Raw genomic sequence first — 21,967 nt, 5'->3', positions numbered from 1 at the left:
CCGGGAGTGTTCGTTGCATATGTGGAAAGAAAAACATGGATTTATTTCCATCACCAACTTTTTATTCTTTTTTTCTAAATGTCAAAGCTGAAATTTTCTTCCCCAGCAAGACATCTGTCGTATTACTTGTTGCTAAAAATTCAAAGTTTCCGAAGTTCTATTTTAATAGTCTGAACCCTTGGCCTGTCTTTACTAACTACCGTAGTTTATACTTTGATAATGCGATTTACACCCCTGGTTTCAAATGTGCTTAATCCTAACACCTGTATCAGCGGCTATGCGCCATTCATGCGATGCATTGTCGATTCACGGAGTCATGGATAACACAGCTCTGAGTTGAGTGCAAACCTAGTACGGGAGAGGGTGGGGGATGGAAAAATGTTTTTGAACGAAACACGGCTTGTCGCCTTATAACCTAGCTAGAGTAGTTTAGTTCTTTCTCCCCAAGTTCCATCAAGCCCCTCAAAGAGTGAAAGGATATTCCGTGTTTTCGATAACAATGGCCTTTGTGAAGCTGCGCCCCCTGTGAGGGAAATTCTGTGGCTTCACACAAATAAGAAAAGGAAGTGGAAGATAATTCCCTGTTAATGTATTAACAGCCTGTGATGTTTTCCCGTAACACAGTTCATTACCTTTATAATGGGTTTTGAAAAGGAATTAATGTTGAAGGGGTAGAATTTTTCGGTGGAGGGTAAACGAAAGGGAAATACAGTCAAACTGGGAATGACGAGATGACCGTTCAGTAGAGGTTCAACAGAATAGAGGTTAAAAACGATAAGAAACGCAATTTTATGTCGTAATTGACCAATCATGTACAAGAGCACCCTTAAAAAAAAAAAAAAAGAACTATTACCATTGGTTTCGGGAGAGAAACATGGATTAAATTTTACTTGAAAGATTATTCTTAGTTTCGTTGGAGTGGTTCCACTTTAAGTGACCGTTCAATATAAAGGTGGAAGAAAATTCAAACGGGCCTTTGGGACTCACTCAAAGGTGACAACGTCCGCTTCAATGGAGGTGACTGCTATAAGTAGACTGAGATGAAAACAAATTCGGGACCTTGACAACCGACCGCTTATTACGGTGCGGCTTAATGCAGGGTTGACTGTATAGAGGAACTGTAGAGGAACTGTTGACAGTGGAATATCTCACTTTAATCTAACCCTAACACTAAAAATTACAGGATTACACCATTTAGCTAAGAAACCAGTTTCTTAAGATCTTCGATCCATTGGCTGACTGGCCTTATAGACTTGCACTTGGTGTAAACTTGAGCGCCCATTTTCTTTAAGATCGGAAGATCGAATGTTAAAAGCTCGTCCGCGTCCTTCAGACTGTTCATGCGCACAATCACCCAAACCTGTAGGAATTAAGTTTGATAACGTAAATTTAGAGGTGACTTAACACTTTATGGTTATGGGAGAGGCTTGAAAGAAAACAGGAGCATGGGGGGAAACGAGATTAGTCCCTATGTTTTTCCACTGGGGGAAAGGAGAAAAGGCAGCCGGGGAAGTCGCCCTAATAGAAAACGGTCTAAGTAAGTCTGTTCCAACACTGAGCACATACAGGACGAGCTAATTTTATAACATAACCAAAGCAAAGCGCGCGCTCTGATTGGTCAATTTAGCGTCCCCCATTTTCCCATGGGTATACGCTGCTGACGTGAGCAAATGCTTGTTTTTTTCTGGTCACGAAAGATTTGTTAAATAAAAGGGAACTCTTTAGCTACAATGTATCAATGTCATGTTATAAAACAAGTGGTAAACACCACAGCGTACACTATTGAGTTATGGATGCACTTGGGAGGTTTGTTAAGCACTCAAGAAGCTAGAGTCGCTCTCGCCTATCACCTCGAGCGACTCTCACGCTTCTTTTGTGCTTAGCAACCTCTCAAGTGCATCCACAACTCAATAGTGTATGCTGTGGAGTTTACCATTTGTTAAATAACGGGATGGGAGAAAGAGACTTTAAAGAAGATAATGTATGCGACGAAATCGTGATATATATACCGTTCAGCAAGCATTCGGCTCCGATTGTAAAGTAAACTGAAATAATTGACTCCCTGATTGTCTTCAAAATCTCAAGGCGAGGGACCATTTGATGAAGGGTCGACTCAAAAGGGACCGACTCACAAACAATCGCTGACATCACTCTAATGATGACTCCCACATTGGTCGTCAAAACTGTAATCTAATGAATGACAGGATGACGGTTCAATTTTATACATGCATGACTGTATCCTGCTGTACGGACTGGGAGTTGTTGTTCAAAAACATGCACTTCATGTAACCGGAAAACTCTCCCGGAGAAAGAAACCAAAACACGACTTTATTTAGTCGCTTTGATGATTTTGCAAGATATTGATTTACATCATTCCGCAGAACAGAAGGCAGGAAGAAACTTGCCATGATAAGGAGTGATCTTGGATGAGTTTCATTCCTAATTAAGATCTTAACCTGAGTACCTAAGAATGGAACTTTGAAACCCAAAAATTGGGAAGGCGCTCAAACCTTACTACCTGTCGACGTAATTCATTAAGTTTTTTAGGCAACATTGCACCTTTTCAGTGCTGTTCATACGGTGATTCAGCTCAAAGACGAAAAGAAGCACCCTTTGAGTCGTTTTGTTGTCAGGGAGTTCTTCCTAAAAGATTAAGATTTTTAGTCATGGATACAAGCATACTGATAGAAAAAAACAAATAGAAGGTGGAGGAAATCTGAGTCCAGTCAAACGGATATGGACGTTTGACCCTTCGAGAGATTCTCTGCCACTGAGGCTCTGCAAGATTCGGGGTGGCGAGGTTTATATGAAAGTGTTCTGCCCACCGTTGGACATCAAATTAAATTCGAGGTTTTCGTGAAACCGACTGGAAATTAACTTTGTAACATTTAACGACTGCTTCTTACCTGTCGTTCTGCCACCACTTTCCATAAGTCCACGATATTCCCTAGTTTCTTTGCTTTTATAGCAGCTATCGCTTCGTCAGTCCAAGTATTGCAAAGATCCAATTGAGTTATGCCTAGTTCAGAGACAAAAAGACAGTCATAAGATTGTACATTCGACGGACAAAGCCTTTTCTATGACATGTAAACTGTTGTGAAGGAAATTGGTGGTGTGACTCATGGGTTGAAGTACGCGCATGCGCATTTCTCTGAGAGCATCATTTTCCTATGGGAGAACATGACGTGGGAAAACCAGGAGCACGCCGAGGAACACTGAATAAAAGTTCACCAGTCTTTGTTTTACAGTTTAATTACAAACGTCCAATGTAATAGTTATCGTAAAAAACGGCTTTGCATATATTAACGTACGAAAACTGGAAAAACTTTCGGATTTTTTAAACAAATTTGCGTAACATTCTCAGTACATTTGAGTATATTTTCAAACAGTTTAGACCATGTTGTGGACTGCCTTGATTCTTCTTCTGACGAAGATAACATGTACATCGCTTGGCTGGTTGCTTAGGTACATGGACGATAATATAGAAGAGAATATAAAAGAGATGGACAAAACACCATGAACAGAGAAGCCACTCTACTGGCGTTATATGAATTTTCTTGGAACGCCCTCAAGTACGTTTCGTGACACGTGACCGGCCAAATATTGAATTGGCCACAAACAGACTGATGAAGAGAGAAGGATGATAATTCTTGATATATTAGGGACATACCCATGTATTCGACTCGAGACCACAGGAAGTAATACAATCCTTCTTTTGTCACGCTATCCACATGAGTAGCGTCCAGGCTCCGATTACACCTCTCGGCAACAGTTCCAGCGAAATCCTCATAGGGTCTGAAAGGTTTCACCTCAGTGGTGATGCGAATATCCTCTGTTTGCTGCTTTAACAGAGTCGCAAAGCAAATGTCCAGTTGTCCTGGTGTCTCCACACTGAGCACTGACATTATACAACATACAAAATAGCAAGTTAGATTCGAAAAGCATAAAATTTTAATCTTAAGCAACGTACAGGAAGAACCGCCGGAAAGCGGAGGACTGGGACGGGGCGATAAACGAGTAGTACTGGGTAGAAGTGTGCCTCAGAAGCTGTGAAACCCTGGAGACGGACCCTTTTAACGAAGATATTCTTTTATTACGCTGAGTTATTACGCTTTTATTACGCTGAGTTATTTAAGGATAAAATCAATTGAGGAGGTAAGTTTCTAAATAAAGCTGCGGTGCTGCGTCGGTGGGGGTATTACAAGATAATTTGGTTTTATAAACCGAGTTGATAATGTGAATTCGTCAAACGAGGGGCTAACGCTCGAAAAGTACACTTGAGAAACTCTTAACGGTGGCCAAATTAAGTTATGAACTTGGTTCAAAACTCCTGTTCAAGGACAAACTTTGTTAGAGGTTGTAATATATCAATCCCATCCAGCCACTTGAGGCATATTGAAAAAAAAAGAAATATTCAGAACTAGCATTTCCTAAATCACACTCACTTCAGAATCTGACTTCATTAATAACAAGCCAAAAAAAAAAGAAAAAAAAAAACAGACCAAAATTGAAAAAAAAAAAAAAAATCAGTCAGGATGCAGGAATCATATGAAAAAACTTTCTCTATGATACAATGTGACAAAAGACCAATCCAACGCACTCACCTCCAATCAGTTTATTTTCTCCGCATATCTAAAAATATGAGATCATAATAAGAAAGACATGCTTACATTCTAAAATGAGCGTCCCCCCGTTTGGGAGCGTGCAATCTTCTGAGACACTGATATTGTTCATGATCATAGAAAACTTTTATTGTAATTTTCTGGGGCATCTCTTGAAGAAGGGCGCCCGAGGTGTTAAGGTTGTTTCTAACGCGACAGGCTTCATACGCAGACAATCCGATTAAACCGCGTATGCGGGCGTATGCTAAGTTCTGAATGGTCACCTGAGCAGCGGGATGATGCACCTGTTGTGGTCGCCCGGGATTGCCCGCTCGGGATTTACAAGTTCGGGATCGCCCGTTTTGGTCCCTTGTAAGTAATTAATTTTTCAGGAGTCTCTTTAATCGTGTAATAAATCTAGTATTGGACCAGGAGTAGTGTCAGGATGGTCAAGTATCGGCCCCTTTAGTCTTTTTGGAGCTGTTGTCTTTATCATGACACTACGCTTGGTTGATAATGCGCATATATCATGACTGTTTCCTAAAGCAAGAAGGTACTAAGATTATGAAGTCGGGCTTAAAATTCCACTGTTTTCCTAATCAAGTATCTATTAACATATTTACTTTCCATTTTGAGCTCCTGGTCGGCATGGAACGGAGAAACCTTTAAACCCCAAAGCTCATGTACGGTTAAACTGAACGAGGACTTTCGAATTAATCGCGGAGGTAATATTTTAGCGCGAGGCATTTGTCTACTGTCGTCATAAGCGTGCACAATAGGACTGGAATATGAGGTACAATCGCGCATATCGATTTTTTTTTAACTGGCTTGATCCCCTGCAGTGTAAGCGAAGAAATGCTTTTGCCTAAGAGGGCCTGCTTGTAGGCTAGAAGAAATGTGGAAAGCAAAAAGAAAGGTGCATTTTTTTTTTTGGATGTGTGGTTGTCACGCAACGTTGCTTCAAACAATGAAAATGACATTAAAACAAAATTCAATATGCGCGATTGTACCTCGTATTCCAGTCTTATTGTGCACGCTTATGACGTCGGCAGACAAATGCCTCGCTCTAAAATATTTCCTCTGCGATTAATTTGAAAGTCCTCGATCAGTTTAACCGTACATGAGCTTTGAGATTTAAAGGTTTCTCCGTTCCATGTCTTCCATGCCGACCAGGAGCTCAAAATGAAAAATAAATATGTTAAAAGATACTCGATTAGTAAAACAGTGGAATTTTAAGCCTGACTTCACAATCTTAGTACCTTCTTGCTTTAGGAAACAGTTATGATATATGCACGTTATTAACCAAGCCGTAGTGTCATGAGAAAGACAACAGCTCCAAAGAGCGCAAAAATACAAAGTACATAACTACGGCTCTATTCTTTTCACGGGTACACAGAATGTCATCTCCTTCGCTTTTGATCGCAAATTCTTAACCCACACGATCCGATCGAAAGGGGCAGTAAAAGTAACATACTAAAACGTTGTAAGATTCGGTTACCTTTTGCAAGTCTGGCATTGTTACAAACTACTCTTCTTTTATTTTATACCCACCATGTCAGCTATTGATTAACACCAACAAGGCGGTCGTCAAACTCTTCACAATCAGAAATGTTCACTGAATTTCTACTGTAAGGTTCTTTCAAACTTCTTCATAGTATCAGATGCTTGTTTAGAAATGTTAAGCGATTCCAAAATTTTATTTTTTTGTTTCTTAGGAGGACAAATTTTCCAAGCTTGTTCAAACTGCAAAATAACTTGGTCGTCAACACTTAGATCAGAAGCGATTTCTATTCATAAATTACCTTCCAGAACTGCTTGATTTCCACTCCCGTCGCTTTGGATGGATAAGCAATGAACTTCTGGGCTATTTCAAGCCATTTTTTGAAAAAACTGTTTTGGTCTTTCCCGCAGAAGTCAATGGTGGTCTCAAAGTAGTATAGAAGTGCCATGGCGCCGTCAGTAAACTTGTGACCTCCTCTGGAACAAAGTTGTAACTGTAAGCACTTGCTAAAGGTCGTGAGTGGTCTGGCAACCTTGCGTCCGAGCGGCGTGTCCGATCAACGCTTTTCAATTATCTGCATTCGATGATTATGCTAAAACGTACTTTTTGCTCCAAACAATTTACATAAACAACTGTATGTACTGTAAAAGTGGACCATTCATCGTAATGCATTTCGGCAACGCTTAAAGCTGAGTATTATTAAGTTTCTCTCGGAACTTGCGTGAATGGTCGTACTTTTAACTTTAGCTCGCCACCCGAACGGTGTTCTCATGGATACGATATTGAGTTTTTTATACTGAGTTTTCATGTATTTTTTTTTATTTATCATTTAATGGTTCACCACTTGTCAACAGTTGAATGCACAAGAGGGCGGTTTTGAAAAATCGCACTCAAGCCTTTCATGCAAAAATTCCAGCATGTCCATCGGCTGACTAGCTTTTTTTTTTATTCTAAACAGAGCTAAAAGCTGAAATGGGGCTAACAAAAAGCTTAAAACGAACTGCACTGGAAACAAAATGTTAAGTTTTACCAAGTAATCAAATGGATTTTCATTGCAATTTGAAATGAATAAGGCATGATCATAAGTGGATCAAAACTTGCATGGTTTGCAGCTTAAGACAATAAGAGCTGAGATTTTTCCAGGTGAACGACACCTTCCCCGAACCATCCTGCATACAGCTTGATAGTTACCTTAGCCGCCGGCTCATGAAAAGCGCATTTTTAATCGAGGTAACTCAGGGAAGTCTGGGCCTATCATCGATCCCATGCTTAACTTGCCATTTGCGTATCGTGGTAGGTACTAAATCACGGAGCAATATTGCAAAGTAAACACTCGATCGCAAAAACCTTGACACCTGAAAAATATGATTCATAAACAATGAGATCCAAAGGCTTTATGGGAAACGCTCGCGCAGTTACATAATAAATAATAAATGCTTTATTTTTCCTTATATTCCTGGTGCTCATCCTTTCAAATGATTATAAATTTTATTCACGTGCAAATGATGGTTGAGTACCACGCCTCGTTTTGAAAAAGAGGCCAAAGGTAATTCGGGAACGACCTTTAGGGTTACAGTCGAACCTCGATTATCCGGACCACTGGGGACTGGCCCGAATAGTCCGGATAATCGAAAATATGAATATTAATGAGTCAACAATGAATACATTTGTAAACCGTAACATTTAGTCGAGAATCATGCAAGAATGAACCACAATCACAAGCCATTTCTGACTACAACTTACTGCCGTGCGTATTAGGCGCGTTTAAGATCACTCGGGCAATAACCTAGCCCAAAATTGTCTTTTGATGCGAAACGAATTCAGATCTGACTGGGTTTTTGGCTCAGACGGTATTTAAAACCAGGCCTCCATGGAAGGATCTCCGTGAGTCGGGAGTTTGGCGAATTAAAGGAACAACGATTTGAAATATTTCTCTACTAAGTACTGAAAATAGATAAATAATCTGAGAGATGAGATTCATAACCTGGATATTTTACATCATTCTTTTTTTGGTCCTTCACTAGAAGGTCCTACGACGATCTTTCTTTCCTTTAGTTAAAACGGCAACTTCCGAATTACTTTTGGCCTCTTTTTCAAAACGAGGCTTGGTGCTCGGCCATTCTTGTGAAAATGAGTTTAATTTGCATGTGAATGAAAACTTATAATCATATGAAAGGATGAGCACCAGGACTCGTTTTGATAATGAGGTTAAGGGTAATTCGGAAATGGGCTATTCAATCCCAGCTGTTCTAATAGGTGTAATTTTTTTTTATTTAAAGAATAAAAAGGATTGACTCTCTAGTTTTCACAAGTATTTTATATTTTATTTTTAAGTCCTGAAAAAAATCCAGATCTTATTAGTTCGCTACGCATGCCGAGAAATCTAATACGAAATGGCGGGGGAACATGCGCAGTGTGAAAGATTTGCTGACCTTAAATCATGATTGCCGTACCATATCAAACTCACGTGGTACAAAAAGTCTCTTACTGAATTTCGTGACCACGCCCACTTCATCGGCCCACTCAAATCGAGTGCGATTTTTGGATGTTATATCATCTTGCCGACTCTCTGTATTAAAAGTTAACAATGTACCACCGAAATATTGAACTATAATATCATGGCTTTCCATTTTGTGTATTTTCGTACTACAAAGTAAAGTTTTTCCCTCGTCATTTTCACCTTCTCCCGAGCGGGTCCGTCAAAATTAAGAAGGCGTTCGTGGTCAAAACAAGACCGAGCAAGGAGTCTTGGGCGATTTCTCTCTTACGCAAGCGCAAATTGAAAATGTACCGCCAAAATCAAAGAGAAAAACAAATTTCCTTTGTTTTGATAAGTAAATTGTCGAACAAGGAGCAGATTGAACCTCGTCAAATGGCTAGTCAAAACAGCCACACCTCTCCTTTTGCTCGTTTCCTGTTTTATAAGCGTGAAAGCAGTGGGAGAAGAATCGGGTAGCTCGGAAAGTGCTTCACCATCGTTTACTTAAACAAGTAAGACTTGTAAAGTTATTTTCCGAAAGAGTCGGAATAAATACATTTTTTTCAGGTTAGATTGCTGTTTTTACCCTAAACGTCGTCCAATAAATTTTTGTTGCAGCCTACTAATCTATACAGTTTCGAAGGAAAATATTTAGATGCTTCACCGTCCCTGAAGGGGGTTCTGGCCTGGTGTACCGGTTCACAAGGGAATTACTATTGTTCTTTCTTTGTTTAGGAGTTATCGGTTAGCTATTGTGTATTGTTTGGTCTTGTATTGGCTCTTGTGAACCGGTACACGAGGACAAAATCCCGAAGGGTCTCCACTCATCGAAGCGTGTACTGTAGCCAATGTAGTGAATTTTCAGCCTCTTGTTGGGTTTGTCTACCTCTGTGACTTCAATATCATACAATTTTGTATCTTTTCTCTGTGAAGTGACCTTTTTAACAGGGGTGTATGCTGAGTATTCGTTGCAGAATCGCTTTGATTCTCTTATCTCTCTCTTTGGCTTGTCCGCCATTTTGAAAATTTGCTCAGGAGGGCATCTGGGTTAGCGGCCTCGCCAGGCTGGAACCGACAAAAACAAATGTCCATCGCAGTGGGGAAACAGTTTGATATGCAAAGCTTTATGTGAGAAATGAATAAAATGCGGCTATATGTTTGAAGATAAAGTGGATAGTCAAAATGCCCACGTCTAAATCATTAAAAAACAACGTAAGCAACACTCACAAGAATTCCTACGATCCCCCGATGTACCTAAGTTCGGCCCCGGACGGTATTTTTTTTTACTTCTTAAGGCCTCTCTGACGCTTTAACTCCGCCTGTGTTTACCATTAATGATTATCCATGTCTCACCACGCTGATGTAAGGTAGTGTTTTCAAATTGCCCACGTCAGATCGATGAACGTCTTCTACGACGATCGATCGTCCATTTGAGACATATTTCAAGGCATAGAGAGTCGTTTATGCTCGGCCGAAATAGCTGACAAAATCCCGTATTTCATGTTTTTCCAAGTATTGACCTCTTTGGGGAAACGAGTGCTTGTGTAAGAAAAAAAATAAGTCGAAGGGCTTTGTAACCTAGTTTTTTAGCGGATTTTCGCTGTACTGAAGCTGTTCATCGCATGGAGTGTTGTGCTAATTTTGATTCCGATCTTATGAATTACGCATGAGTAACATAATTCCAGTTAATTACATTTCCTGTTGCTCAATAATATCTTTCAAGTCCTTTGACTTCCAAAACATAGTAATCCTTTAATGTAGAAACGCTAATTTCGATTGAAAAATGTCGGATAGACCCCTATTAGAAGCATTTTTAAGAGAGAATTGAGAATTGAAAGTCTCTCATTAGTATATGCAGTGCCCCCGGCATCAACCGCTGGCTGTCGTCGATTTCGCGATAAAAATCTTCTCTTCGACTTCTTTCATCCAGTCATCAGCTTGTCGAATAGATTTGCATGTGATATGGACTTTATCGCCTATCTTCTTCATGATTGGCAATTCAAATGATATCTGGTCCAGGTCTCCTGGTTTTTCAACACACACGATGGCAAAAACCTGTAAATACCGGATCAGATATTTTAGCCAACAATCCCGCTGCCGTGTAACTTTTACCAGTACACATTTCCAAAGGAAACAAAATTTTATATTAATTAAATGTAAACTAAATAAGCGTAAAAGAGGGAAAAACTTAGTCTCCGCTTTAGCGGGTTGGGCCTGTATTGTGTAGTAAGCCTAATTTACATATGATGCACGATCCTCGCAGTAGTTAGCGCTATTTAAGCAATAGCGAAAATCAGACCTGAAAAAAATCAGGCCTGTACGGGACTCGAACCACTGACCTCTTCATATATTTAATTGTATCTCATTTATCATTTTCACGGGTTTATTGCGAACCAACTTAACGGCCCGCTCCCAGTTGGCTTGTTAGCTCAATTGGTAGAGCGCTGCACTAGTATCGCAGAGGTCAGTGGTTCGAGTCCCGTACAGGCCTGATTTTTTTCAGGTCTGATTTTCGCTATTGCTTAAATAGCGCTATCTACTGCGAGGATCGTGCATCATATGTATCTAACACCGCAGTTCAAAATATATGAACTTCATATATTTCATTGTATCTCATTTATCACTTTCACGGGTTTATTACGAATCAACTTAACGGCCCGCTTCCAGTTGGCTTGTTAGCTCAATTGGTAGAGCGCTGCACTAGTATCGCAGAGGTCAGTGGTTTGAGTCCCGTACAGGCCTGATTTTTTTCAGGTCTGATTTTCGCTATTGCTTAAATAGCGCTATCTACTGCGAGGATCGTGCATCATATGTATCTAATACCGCAGTTCAAAATATATGAACTTCATATATTTCATTGTATCTTAAGCCTAATTTGTGATCAATCGCTGTTCAGTAGAGCAATTTATGCTGTATCATCTGAAACAGCTCTTAAACCCATGCAAAGTTCTGAACCCCAGTTGTAGTCCCTCCTCCTTAAAAATAAAAAAAACAAACAAACAAAATATAAATTAGATAAAATAAAAAACAGCGAGTGGAACTGAGTCTGACTGACATCACCTTTCGTTGTGCCACCACTTTCCACAAGTCCAATATAGTTCCAGATTTCTTCGCTTCCAGAGCAGCTTTTGCTTCATCAATCCAGACTTTGAAGAGCTCTTCTTGTGTCATGCCTAGTAGAAGGAACATAATTCGAAAAACTTAATTTTAATAATGTTATCCTGCGCGTAGACAAGAGGGCCTCTGTCGCTGCGAGTGCCCTAGTTTAAAATCAAGGGAAACCCCATCCTTTTAAACAACCTTTCAAATCAGACTGACGGACGAATGACAATGTTCACTGCCTGATTGCCTGACTGAATGACTGACTTTTTGTAGTTGGAGGTTTTGTGTGCGCTGAATTGATGAGCGGGGAAGACGTGAGAGGCTCGTCAATGGAAGATTTTTGGTGCAGAACGTTTTATCTTTACCTTCATATTCCACTGTAAATGTGAGAAAATAATGTAGACCGCTTTTTGATGGACAATACTCAGGACTGATATTGACATCTTCCTTCAGCCAGTCCCTAACATTGGCGGCAAAATCTTCGTAAGGCCGCAATGGGGTGAAAACAGTAGAAATTCCATTTACCAAATGCTCCCAAGAAGACTCAGCCCAAGAATCCAGTCTTCCTGGCGAATCTACACTGATGACTGTAGAAAAATGACGAAACGAATCGTTCAGAAGAGCGATCTATCAGTAGGTGAAAAAATGGAATTGAATTCCACAGCAAAAAATTAAGCTGGTAAACCAATGGGATACCCATAAGTTAATAAACCGTATTTTCGAGAAGCCTCTACTTTCCTTTTCTCTACCTACTTTTGTCACCTTTCACAGATTACTATGAATGTTTCTTGGCAATTGAAAACTCCATCGATTTACAGTCTTAAATTCTAACCTCCTATCAACTTGTGTTCGCCAGGAATCTGCAACAATAGAGTACAACAAGTGTATGAGACGTTACAGGTAGAGTGCATCACATATTGTGACGTTCGTCAAATAACCCTTACTTTAATATTAAAGACCGTTAAGCGACTTAAACCACACAGTGCAGCATATCCTTAATGCTATAAGCCTTTAATTACACATCTTAGTTTATGCGACTACGAGCTCGACAAAATATCAGTGATATTCGAATTTCATCATATCAGGATATCCGGAAACGCACAACTCGGAGTCCTTCTAATCGAATTAAAGACGCGGTTCGTTTCGTGTGTGCGTGCATGTCACGCTGAACCAAACATCAGAATCTCGCACAGATCCGCTGAACTCGTACATCACTCCGTTATGCCGTTAAGAAAAGACGAACTACAAACAAGCAATCACACACGAAAGAGAGAGCAGGTTAATAGTTGCAACTGACCTTCCAAATCTCTCTGATCTTCCAAATCTCTCCCGTGTGAGAGGACTTGAAAGCATTGTAGAGAGATAAACACGAATCATGATAGTCATCATCAAGCTGCGCAGTAGATTCAAAAAAATAGAGCAATTCCATTACTTCTGTGATGGAATTTCGGTTACAAAGAATACTACTCCGTACAAGTTCTTATGCAGGAATTGGAGCAACAGGAAGTGGTCTCAAATTCGACACTAACACTCAGTGCTGCTGAGCTGCGTGTTGTTGAGAATTTAATCATCACCTCCAGTTTTAACTGTCCGTTTGCTAAATATGCTTAATCTTACTTGCTAATTATTATTTAGGCTAATTGTGATTTTTTTTTTTTATGCCATCGGCTTTTGTCAATCTCGTAATTTTGAATAGGTAGCCTATTCATTCAGCCAAAACGGAAAAAATAGAACAATATTTGTGGTCCGTTCTGAAAACATTTTTGCTTTTTTGTTAATGTTGTTCTCTATGATAGTTGCAGCTCAGATCTTTCCCAAGTCTGAACATATCCTTTTCCATGTATTTGTTCGCTCAGTTCTTGTTTCAGTCATCAAAATCGATCGAAGAGGAAACCATTACTCTATATTAGCCTTTATGAAAAAACTGAGTCAATATACTCGTTCTGGTTGGTCAAAAACCCATTTTCTATTGTAAAGATAAACTCATTACTTTCTTATGACGACAATCGGAAGCTTTTTCTATCGGTTTATCGGGCTATTAGACCACTTGGAAAATTGGTATGAAATGAGCAAAGTTTCTAAATGACGAACGAAGACGAGGCATTTTAAATATTACTGACTCTTCACGTGACTAGTGAGATGCGAGGTGCGGTTTATTTTCCTGGAAACCGATAGAAAGTGATGTCTGCTGCTTGAACATGATTTGATTGCTACACACACCTTTCTTTATTTCTTTTTTTTTTTTAATCTCCACGCCACGTAGAACCGAAAAAATATAGGAACCTTGGTAGTAAGCAGTAAGTTAAAAATAACATTTATATATTATATTATACCAATCGGTTACGAGTGTAATAATGGTGTAATAGTTTATTACATAGAAGTCATGGAATGATAAAAGTCCTTAGATTATTGGTTATCATATAACGCGAACGGAAATTTTGCTTACTGCTTATATTTCTTATCGCACAAAACGTTCGTGCGTGTTATTTGTCAAACATCCGTCCGAGCCTAATTTTTTCAGGTGTCTCTTCTGCTTAACTGCAGCTCACCAGTGAAGGTTATTTCTATACTTGATTTTTAATCCGTCGGTCAGTTATTTCAACTGTCTTATTTTCGTTTTATTTAGAACTCTCTGGTAGGCAAATTGAATTATAAATATTTCTGTCAACTTCTTTGATCCAGTCGTCAGCTTGTCGAATAGACTTTGTCGCCCATCTTCTTCATGATTGGCAATTGAAATGATATCTGGTCCAGATCTCCTGGTTTTTCAACACACATAATGGCAAAAATCTGCAAAATAACAGCAATATCGTTTAGTCGGTTGCGACATACAAAGCTAAACGACGCATGCAAACATAAAAGCAATTTGACACAAATCCACCCGGTTTCTAAAGAAAAAAATACGAGCGAGTTCGTGGATTTAGCGATTTTAAGTGTTCGACAAAACAAGTTGAACCTTCAGTTAAAGGCGGTTTGTGTGTTTTGTTTGCAAGTTAGCAGCCAATGGAAAGCCCTAACCCACCCTCTCTGTCTCAATCCCCGCTTGACAAAATCCACACTGACAGCAAGACAGATTAAATCACCTTTCGTTCTGCCACCACTTTCCACAAGTCCAACACGGTTCCAGACTTTTTTTGCTTCCAGAGCAGCTTTTGCTTCTTCACTCCAGATGCTAAAGAGGTCTTCCTGAGTCATACCTGAAGAAGAATAAGAATTCAGAAAACTACAGACTCAGATCAACTTAAGGCTGAACAACCGAAACCATTCTTTCTATCGCTTCTAGGAACTGGCCTGGTGAATGTTGATTCAATGCAGAAGTGATTGCTATTGTAAAAAAAAATCGAGCTATGGACAGGCCACAACCGTGAAGATAGTCGGAACTCGCTGAATCAGTCCCTGCATTTGGAGAGTTTAATTTCCAGTGTACCGACCGTATGTGGCAGATAAATGGGGGGGGGGGAGGTCCGGGATGGTTCTGGACCCCTCCCCCCCTCCCTCCTCACCATCAGGTCAGAGTAAGACTAAACGACATCCAGGTGTCAGGTGACAATCTTTCATTCTGTAAAAGGACTGACCGGTATGATTACACAACATACGAAGAAATGACCAAAATGCACGAATAGCGAAAGCGTTACTTGGGGGTAGAATATAGTAAGAATCGCACATAGCAAAGGTTTCTCTCTTGAAATGAGGTTTGCGTAAGAGAAGAATCTTGTTGCTCAGATGTTTCGTGAGATCTAAGTACCCCTTTAAGATAATTTCACCGTTACCCTCATATTCCACAGAAAATGTGAGAAAATGGTGCAGGCCAGTTCTTGGTACACACTCTACCAGATCCATATTGGTTTCTTCCCTCAGCCTGTCTCCAACATGAGCAGCAAAATCTTCATGTGTCCTCAAATGGGTAAACACCCTAGAAATATCGATGGAAGCACTTCGAATCCAAGTAGCAGACTTAGAAAATGCATCCAGCTCTCCTGGGGAATCCACACTGACGACTAAAAAGGACATAAGAATTGTTCGGAAACGCAATCAGCATGTGAAAACGTTCATGAGTTTCAAAGAGAAAAAACATTCAAGCAATAAATAAATAGAACCAAAAAATCCCTTTTCAAAGGGAATTCTCGGAAGTAAAAAATTTATCTTTGTAGTGAGCTACGAAACTTCTCAGATAAGCTCTACAGTTTTACTTTGTTTGTCCTCCCGAAACTGGAAAAAAGGGTGAGAAAAGAAAAGAAAGAAGAAAAGGATAAGGAAAAGTTCTTTGTTCTATTCACTCGTCATAAAAGCTTCAAAACTGCAATGAAAGGAGCCAAAATGTAATGAAGATAAAACCTCACTGTCGTTCATCCAGGGAGCTGCTTTATTTTTAATGTGTTAAAAGAACGACAAATATGGAAACAATAACCTGAGAAGAGAAGTCAACGGCTCAGAATTCAAATAAATAGTATCATCAGACCTTCCAGAACTGTTTGATGGTTCCTCTCATTTCTCACTCAATCTTGTCTCAAAGAAAGTTTTAAAGAAATGGCAACAGAAGCAGTCGTAAGCCGTTGAAGAAAATTTCGCTCTAGAATCGAAGAAGTAAAGCAACACCATTACTTCCGTTACTTTGGCCATACGCCGCACGCGATAGGAACAGTAAGTCGACGAAAAGTTACTTGTGCAACGCGTGAAGACGAGTGAGACTGGGTCAAGGATGATGAAAGAAAAGGAAGATACCTGTTGGTTAAGTTAAAAAAAAAGATTTCATATCCCTGGGGTCTATCCACTAAAAATACGACCTCAAAATGTGCTGTTAAAGAACAAACAAGTGGCACACGAGGTGCTTGGAGTCTTACACCAATGGCAGCCACCAATAATGTCAAACCAAGGTGCTGTAAATAACAACACATTAAGTTTCCACCTCGTTCCCTTTACATTTACCAATCTGGTGGTAGGCTTCTCTTTTGTTTTTCTCACTACCTGTTTTCTGTGTAATATAAGCAACAAAAGGGGAGTTACATGTTATTCAGTACAGAAATTGAAGAGTTAAAAGTGGCTCAAGCTTCTTCCCACTTTAATTTTGGTTCAACCTTAAGCTTCATAAGGAGCTATTATTTGATTCCTACTGGGTACCAAGAGTGATGAAGATTTGTTTAAACAAATTAGGAAAAGAGAAAAACTAGAGACACATTAAAAGGCAACCATCACTTTCCCAACAATATGTAAAACTTGTACAAATGAAGTACTGTAACGTAAAGTTACAGTGGTTTGTAAACAAGGACAACCAAGGCTGGGCCAGAGTAAAGATAACCATGATGAAGCCCTCCTCCACTACAAAGATAAAGGTTTTTTACATCTTTATTCAAACAAAACAAATTGATTGAGTAAAACTACAAAGTACAAAAACGTCTACAACCAGCATATACCGGTACAAATTACATGCCTTTTAGCATGAAAGTTTGCGGGAGTGTCATTTTGTACCTTAAAGATCTTTTGCATTTGGCAGGAATTTACATCACCTACACTGTTTAACATGACAGACATTCCTGCTATGAACTAACCTTTTGCCATTTACTTTTCAAGCAGCATGACGTTAAAAAATGGAGGAAACATAACATTATACACTTGATAACAAAGTAAAGTTAAAAACGTATTTATGCACGATCCTCGCAGTAGAGAACACTATTTAACCGCTAGTGAAAATCAGACCTGAAAAAATTCAGGCCTGTACAAGATTTGAACCACTGACCTCTGCAATACTAGTGCAGCACTCTACCAATTGAGCTAACAAGCCAACTGAGAGCAGGTCATCAAATTAAAATCAGGTCTGATTTTAACTAGCGGTTTAATAGTGTTCTCTACTGCGAGGATCGTGCATAAATACGTTTTTAACTTTACTTTGTTTCAAGTGTATAATGTTATGTTTCCTCCATTTCTTTACTGCGAGAATCGTGCACAAATACGTTTCTATAACCGCAGTTCAGATATACAAGTTTTATATATTCGTATAGGTAATCACATGATTTCGAGTGCAATTTGGAATAAATAAGCACGAGCAAATTTTTTCAAAGAATAACAAAATTGCATGAGCCCATAGGGCAAGTGCAATTTGTGGTCTTTGAAAAAGTTTACGAGTGTTTATTTATTCCAAATTGCATGAGAAAAATCATGTGATTATGTATTAATAATAAAGATAAAAAAAATACCAGGTAGCTTATCATAATTAGGCAGAAGAAAAGCGTACGCATCACATGCAAAAATAATTTATTTAAACCCGGCAAGTGACATTGACCTTGACATTGACCAATCATTCTGACCAATCAGAATGTCTGGTTTGTTACTTTCTTTGCACTGAATTAACCCTCTTCTACACTGAATTAACTCTCATCTGCACTGAACTACCTGAAAACTACATTTATCTTAACCAATCAGAACTGAATAATTTTTTCATTTATATTATTAGTTGTGTTAAAGTAAAATTAAGTTGGTTTTGCCAATCAGTGAAAATCCACCTAGTCTGCAAACATAGCAAACCACAAAATGTTTATGTTTATCACATATGAAAATATTCATTTCTTCAAGGCAAGTCTGTAAGTTGTTGTCATCTCATCACAGAAGTTGAAAGAAGTAAAATAAAGGTACTTGTATTCTAAGGAGATAGAGTGAGATCAATGACTTGAATTTCCAGATTACTTCCATTATAATTTCTATCAGCATTAGATATTTTCTTTGGTATAATTTTTTGTGGCGTATCAAATGTCAGGTCAATAACAGTATTTCCTTGGCTGGAGTTACTGTAACAGTCGACAGGAGACTTTTTGATTGACGGGAATGAATCATTTCCTTCTTTGATTCTCCAGAATCCATCAGGAGTAAACTCCACACTCTTCAAATCTTCCGGCACTGATTCTAAAATCCCCTGGATAAATCCATCTATCACTAACTCAGACAGAGGTGTAAGAGTTTTGCAAATCTGAAAAGAGTATGCAAGCTAAATGTTAGCCAACCCAGCAGGCTTATTCTCTGGCAGGCGAGTACTAATTATTCAGATTGAATGATGAAGCCTCCTTATCATATTGTATTTCATATTTTATTTTGCTTAGTCTTATTGTCTAGCGCATTAGATCATATCCACATGTATTTTGTGCTACATAAGTAATAAATTATTACATTGTTATTATTATCATGTTAATGAGGCTAACTGAATATCAGTCCTCTTCTCTGTCTCAAATTTTCAATCACCATTTTGAAATTGAAGAATATTAACTTGGGACACTCTGATGGGGTGGGGTAGGGTTGAGTAAGGAGAATATTAACTTGGGGCACTCTGATGGGGTGGGGTAGGGTTGAGTAGGGTTAGGTACTGGTAGGGTTTTTAAGAGTACACTATTAATTCCATTAGTTGCCCCTCTAAATTGAAACTTGAAATTTGAAGATTAAAATCTTCCTTAGTTGATGCATGAATTATGTTGCCCCAAACTTTTATCCAAATTTTTTTCTACCCTGTGTGAGGTAATCACAATACTGATGCACTAATTGCAGTATCACCACTGTAGAAGTTTCTGATAAATTAAATTTTCCCTGATAAATCCACTAAAAATTTATTTGCTTCACACTCTGAAAATTTTGCCCAATTAATCCAGTAACTTCATCTCAGAATTATAAAACAGCATTCATCTCACCTTAGGTGATAATATGCCTGAATAATCACTATCAAGTTGAGGGTATTTCTACGTTATAATCTAGCTCCTTTTCAAATTATTTTCAAAACCATAATGAAGCAGGTAAAGAATCAAATTCCACATTAACTTACAGGGCATTTCCATTTTTCCACTCGCTTTTCCCACATAAGCTGAAGATATGCTGCTCCATCAAAGCAGCTGATGTGTGCACAGTTCCTTCCACGCACTGGAGTTACCATTTGTGATTGTGTAAGGGGGCATGTCAGTGAGACATCAATTACATCGAGTTTGGCTTCAGTGTGAGAAACTAAGCTCTGCTGTAACCGAGCTTTAGTTTTTGATGCTGGAACAGTACTGCACATCTTGTAGGTATCCAATATCCCGCTAAAACTGAAAAGAAAAGAAGAAAAACACAGAGCATAAAATTTATGTAACCTTACTAAGAGATAAAGGCTGATAGTTTCGAAAGAAACTGTTTGGGGCTGCGTCGGTGGGGGTAACGAAATAATTTGGATATATCAACAAAGTTGAAATGGTAAATTGGCCACCGTAATTATTGAAAAAGCTGATGTTTCGAGCGTTGCTAAGAGAGGTGGGTAGGAGGATGGTTTGGAAAAATCCAATTCGGTATTTGTGAACCCCCACAAATGCCATGAATACGTATATCTAGAATATTCTTGAAAAGCCTTCTGATGGAGTGTATTTGTCTTGTAGAACTTTCTGATGGTGTGACTTTTCTCAGGCTTTCATTTTCATGCTTATGCAGAAAACTTTGAACATCTATTTTAGCTTTCTAATTAATCCTAATAATAATTTTTTCATATTTTTAAAATATCATCCTACTGAAATTACTAGAAAAAGCCTTTCTATTGAAGAATGAGGGAACCATGTTCCCAAAATAAACCATCAAATTACCAAATCTTACAGTTAAATTGTCATTTTAAGTGTTTTAATTCTTTGATTCTAACGCCATTCTCAGACAAATTGTTGTTAACTTTTTCTAACAAGATTAATGAACTAATTACCTTTAATAGCTACTGGATAGGTTTTGAATGACTGCACGAGGAATCGACGAATTATTAATCAAACTTAAATTTTGTTGTATTTTGAGCTCACAGTCGAGTGGTTTACGTAATAGTCTGGGAAAGTCCCGACATGGCTGCGTATAAACATTGTTCTAACGAACTATTAAATTTACCTCACTGCAGGTTTTGTTTTTTGAGATGTCAGCACGGCTGTTAAATTAGAATGGTTAACCCCACGTTTCACATTAGAAATGGATTGTTGTGAATTTTGGGGATGAACAAGGGGATTGTTTCGCAGACGACCCAGTAGTTCAAAGCAATTACCAAGCAATGTCTCCATTCCATCATTAAACGAGTTCAAACTCGAAGCCAAAGTAACATGATCAGTGTGAACTGAAACGGAAGGCACTGTATCTGTCGATCCATTAACGTATATATGTGTAGAAGACCGAAGCCCCGTTTGTCGGTGATGTATTCTGCGTCGGTGATGATGTCTTCGATGTCTTCGATCAAGTTTATGGCTTTCGTTTGAACGATGTCTGTGTGAGGGAGACTTAGGCGTCCGTGACTCCCGCTCGTTTTCGTGTAGCCGTCGATCACGCCGCTCGTTTGGCATTTTACAAATGTCACTTTAGAGCAGTAGTCTCGTCCAAAGTCAAAAGGTTTCTCTTTAAATCCTTTCAAACAATACAACAGCAATGTTGTTTTCCTTAAAACTCACCCTTTCTCCCGCCTTGATCTCATGATGCAAAAGTCTTCGATCTACTAGTTCCTAGTCTTTAGCGACAGGACAGAGTAGCCGGAACAGAGAAATCAGGGAAACTGGTTCACATTTTGGTAGTTTTGCAAGAGAGTACGGCCTTAAGTTGTGTGTTCCCACTACTTTTAGTCATTTGCGGGCTGTTGTAAAGCGCCGCAAAGATACCTTATGCAAAGCTGGAAATCAACTTCATCATTATATTCTATATACAAAGCTAAAAGAATAGGAAAAAAATTATTAAAATGTTTAAACCAAACGTTTTCGGCTGCTTGCCATCATCAGCTCTGATGATGGCAAACAGCCGAAAACGTTTGGTTTAAACATTTTAATTTTTTTCCTGATCTTTTAGCCTTGTATATAGAATATCTTTCATTAAGCAAACATTATGGAAAACTTCATCATTATTTCATGAGTCACCCAGATTTATTTTTTATCCAGCATCGTTCATGTTTAGAACATAAATCCCTAAAGAGTCTTCAACTGTGCGCCAAGTCACGGAAGGTCTTGGTCATGGGAGGGCTTGATAATGACAAGGAAGGAAGGGGCTGATGAATTGAAATAATGTTTGAACGCGATGACGACTTGAAATAATTCACAATCCACCCGGCGACACATGCAAATTATATTTCAAGCTTTTGTAAAGAAGCCTGAATGTAAATCAGGACTTTAACAGGATTTGTATTACTTCAATGTTCTTGCTAGTCACATATAAATAATGGCTGAGAATGAATAAGAGATGGCGCGTGTGTTGATTAAAGCACTCTTTATTTTGAGTGACGTACCCAACAGAAGACTCGCCATCAAATACGAATTTGTACGTGACAAAGAAAGA

The 21,967-nt window shown here is 38.8% G+C and overlaps 3 protein-coding genes and 1 pseudogene across 4 annotated transcripts; all 4 read right to left on the bottom strand.

Annotated features, from left to right (window-relative positions):
* Positions 1 to 1,132: 1,132 nt before the first annotated feature.
* Positions 1,133 to 6,674, bottom strand: LOC111331852 (uncharacterized). Its single transcript, XM_022937049.2, has 5 exons — positions 6,404 to 6,674; positions 4,605 to 4,632; positions 3,671 to 3,898; positions 2,907 to 3,019; positions 1,133 to 1,360 (listed from the first exon to the last, which is right to left on the bottom strand). Exons 1-5 carry the CDS (start codon positions 6,548 to 6,550, stop codon positions 1,199 to 1,201), a joined length of 678 nt encoding a protein of 225 aa, XP_022792784.1. The 5' UTR covers positions 6,551 to 6,674; the 3' UTR covers positions 1,133 to 1,198.
* A 3,633-nt stretch (positions 6,675 to 10,307) lies between these two features.
* Positions 10,308 to 13,309, bottom strand: LOC111331896 (uncharacterized). The gene is made up of 6 exons (XM_022937107.2): positions 13,213 to 13,309; positions 12,981 to 13,076; positions 12,516 to 12,543; positions 12,049 to 12,270; positions 11,642 to 11,754; positions 10,308 to 10,636 (listed from the first exon to the last, which is right to left on the bottom strand). The coding sequence occupies exons 1-6, from the start codon at positions 13,252 to 13,254 to the stop codon at positions 10,451 to 10,453; spliced, it is 687 nt and encodes a 228-aa protein (XP_022792842.1). The 5' UTR covers positions 13,255 to 13,309; the 3' UTR covers positions 10,308 to 10,450.
* Positions 13,310 to 13,981: 672 nt separating this feature from the next.
* LOC148729677 (uncharacterized) lies at positions 13,982 to 17,776 on the bottom strand (annotated as a pseudogene). Its single transcript, XR_016002249.1, has 3 exons — positions 15,454 to 17,776; positions 14,767 to 14,880; positions 13,982 to 14,473 (listed from the first exon to the last, which is right to left on the bottom strand). The product of XR_016002249.1 is annotated as an uncharacterized LOC148729677 (transcript).
* Positions 17,777 to 17,915: 139 nt separating this feature from the next.
* LOC111331879 (uncharacterized) lies at positions 17,916 to 21,151 on the bottom strand. The gene is made up of 3 exons (XM_022937081.2): positions 20,549 to 21,151; positions 19,482 to 19,740; positions 17,916 to 18,641 (listed from the first exon to the last, which is right to left on the bottom strand). Exons 1-3 carry the CDS (start codon positions 20,989 to 20,991, stop codon positions 18,318 to 18,320), a joined length of 1,026 nt encoding a protein of 341 aa, XP_022792816.1. The 5' UTR covers positions 20,992 to 21,151; the 3' UTR covers positions 17,916 to 18,317.
* Between the last annotated feature and the right edge of the window lie 816 nt (positions 21,152 to 21,967).

Source organism: Stylophora pistillata, chromosome 6, assembly GCF_964205215.1.
Source record: "Stylophora pistillata chromosome 6, jaStyPist1.2, whole genome shotgun sequence".
Taxonomy (NCBI): Eukaryota; Metazoa; Cnidaria; class Anthozoa; order Scleractinia; family Pocilloporidae; genus Stylophora; species Stylophora pistillata.
Note: the sequence above shows the minus strand (reverse complement) of the source record. Positions and strands in the feature narration are given on the sequence as shown.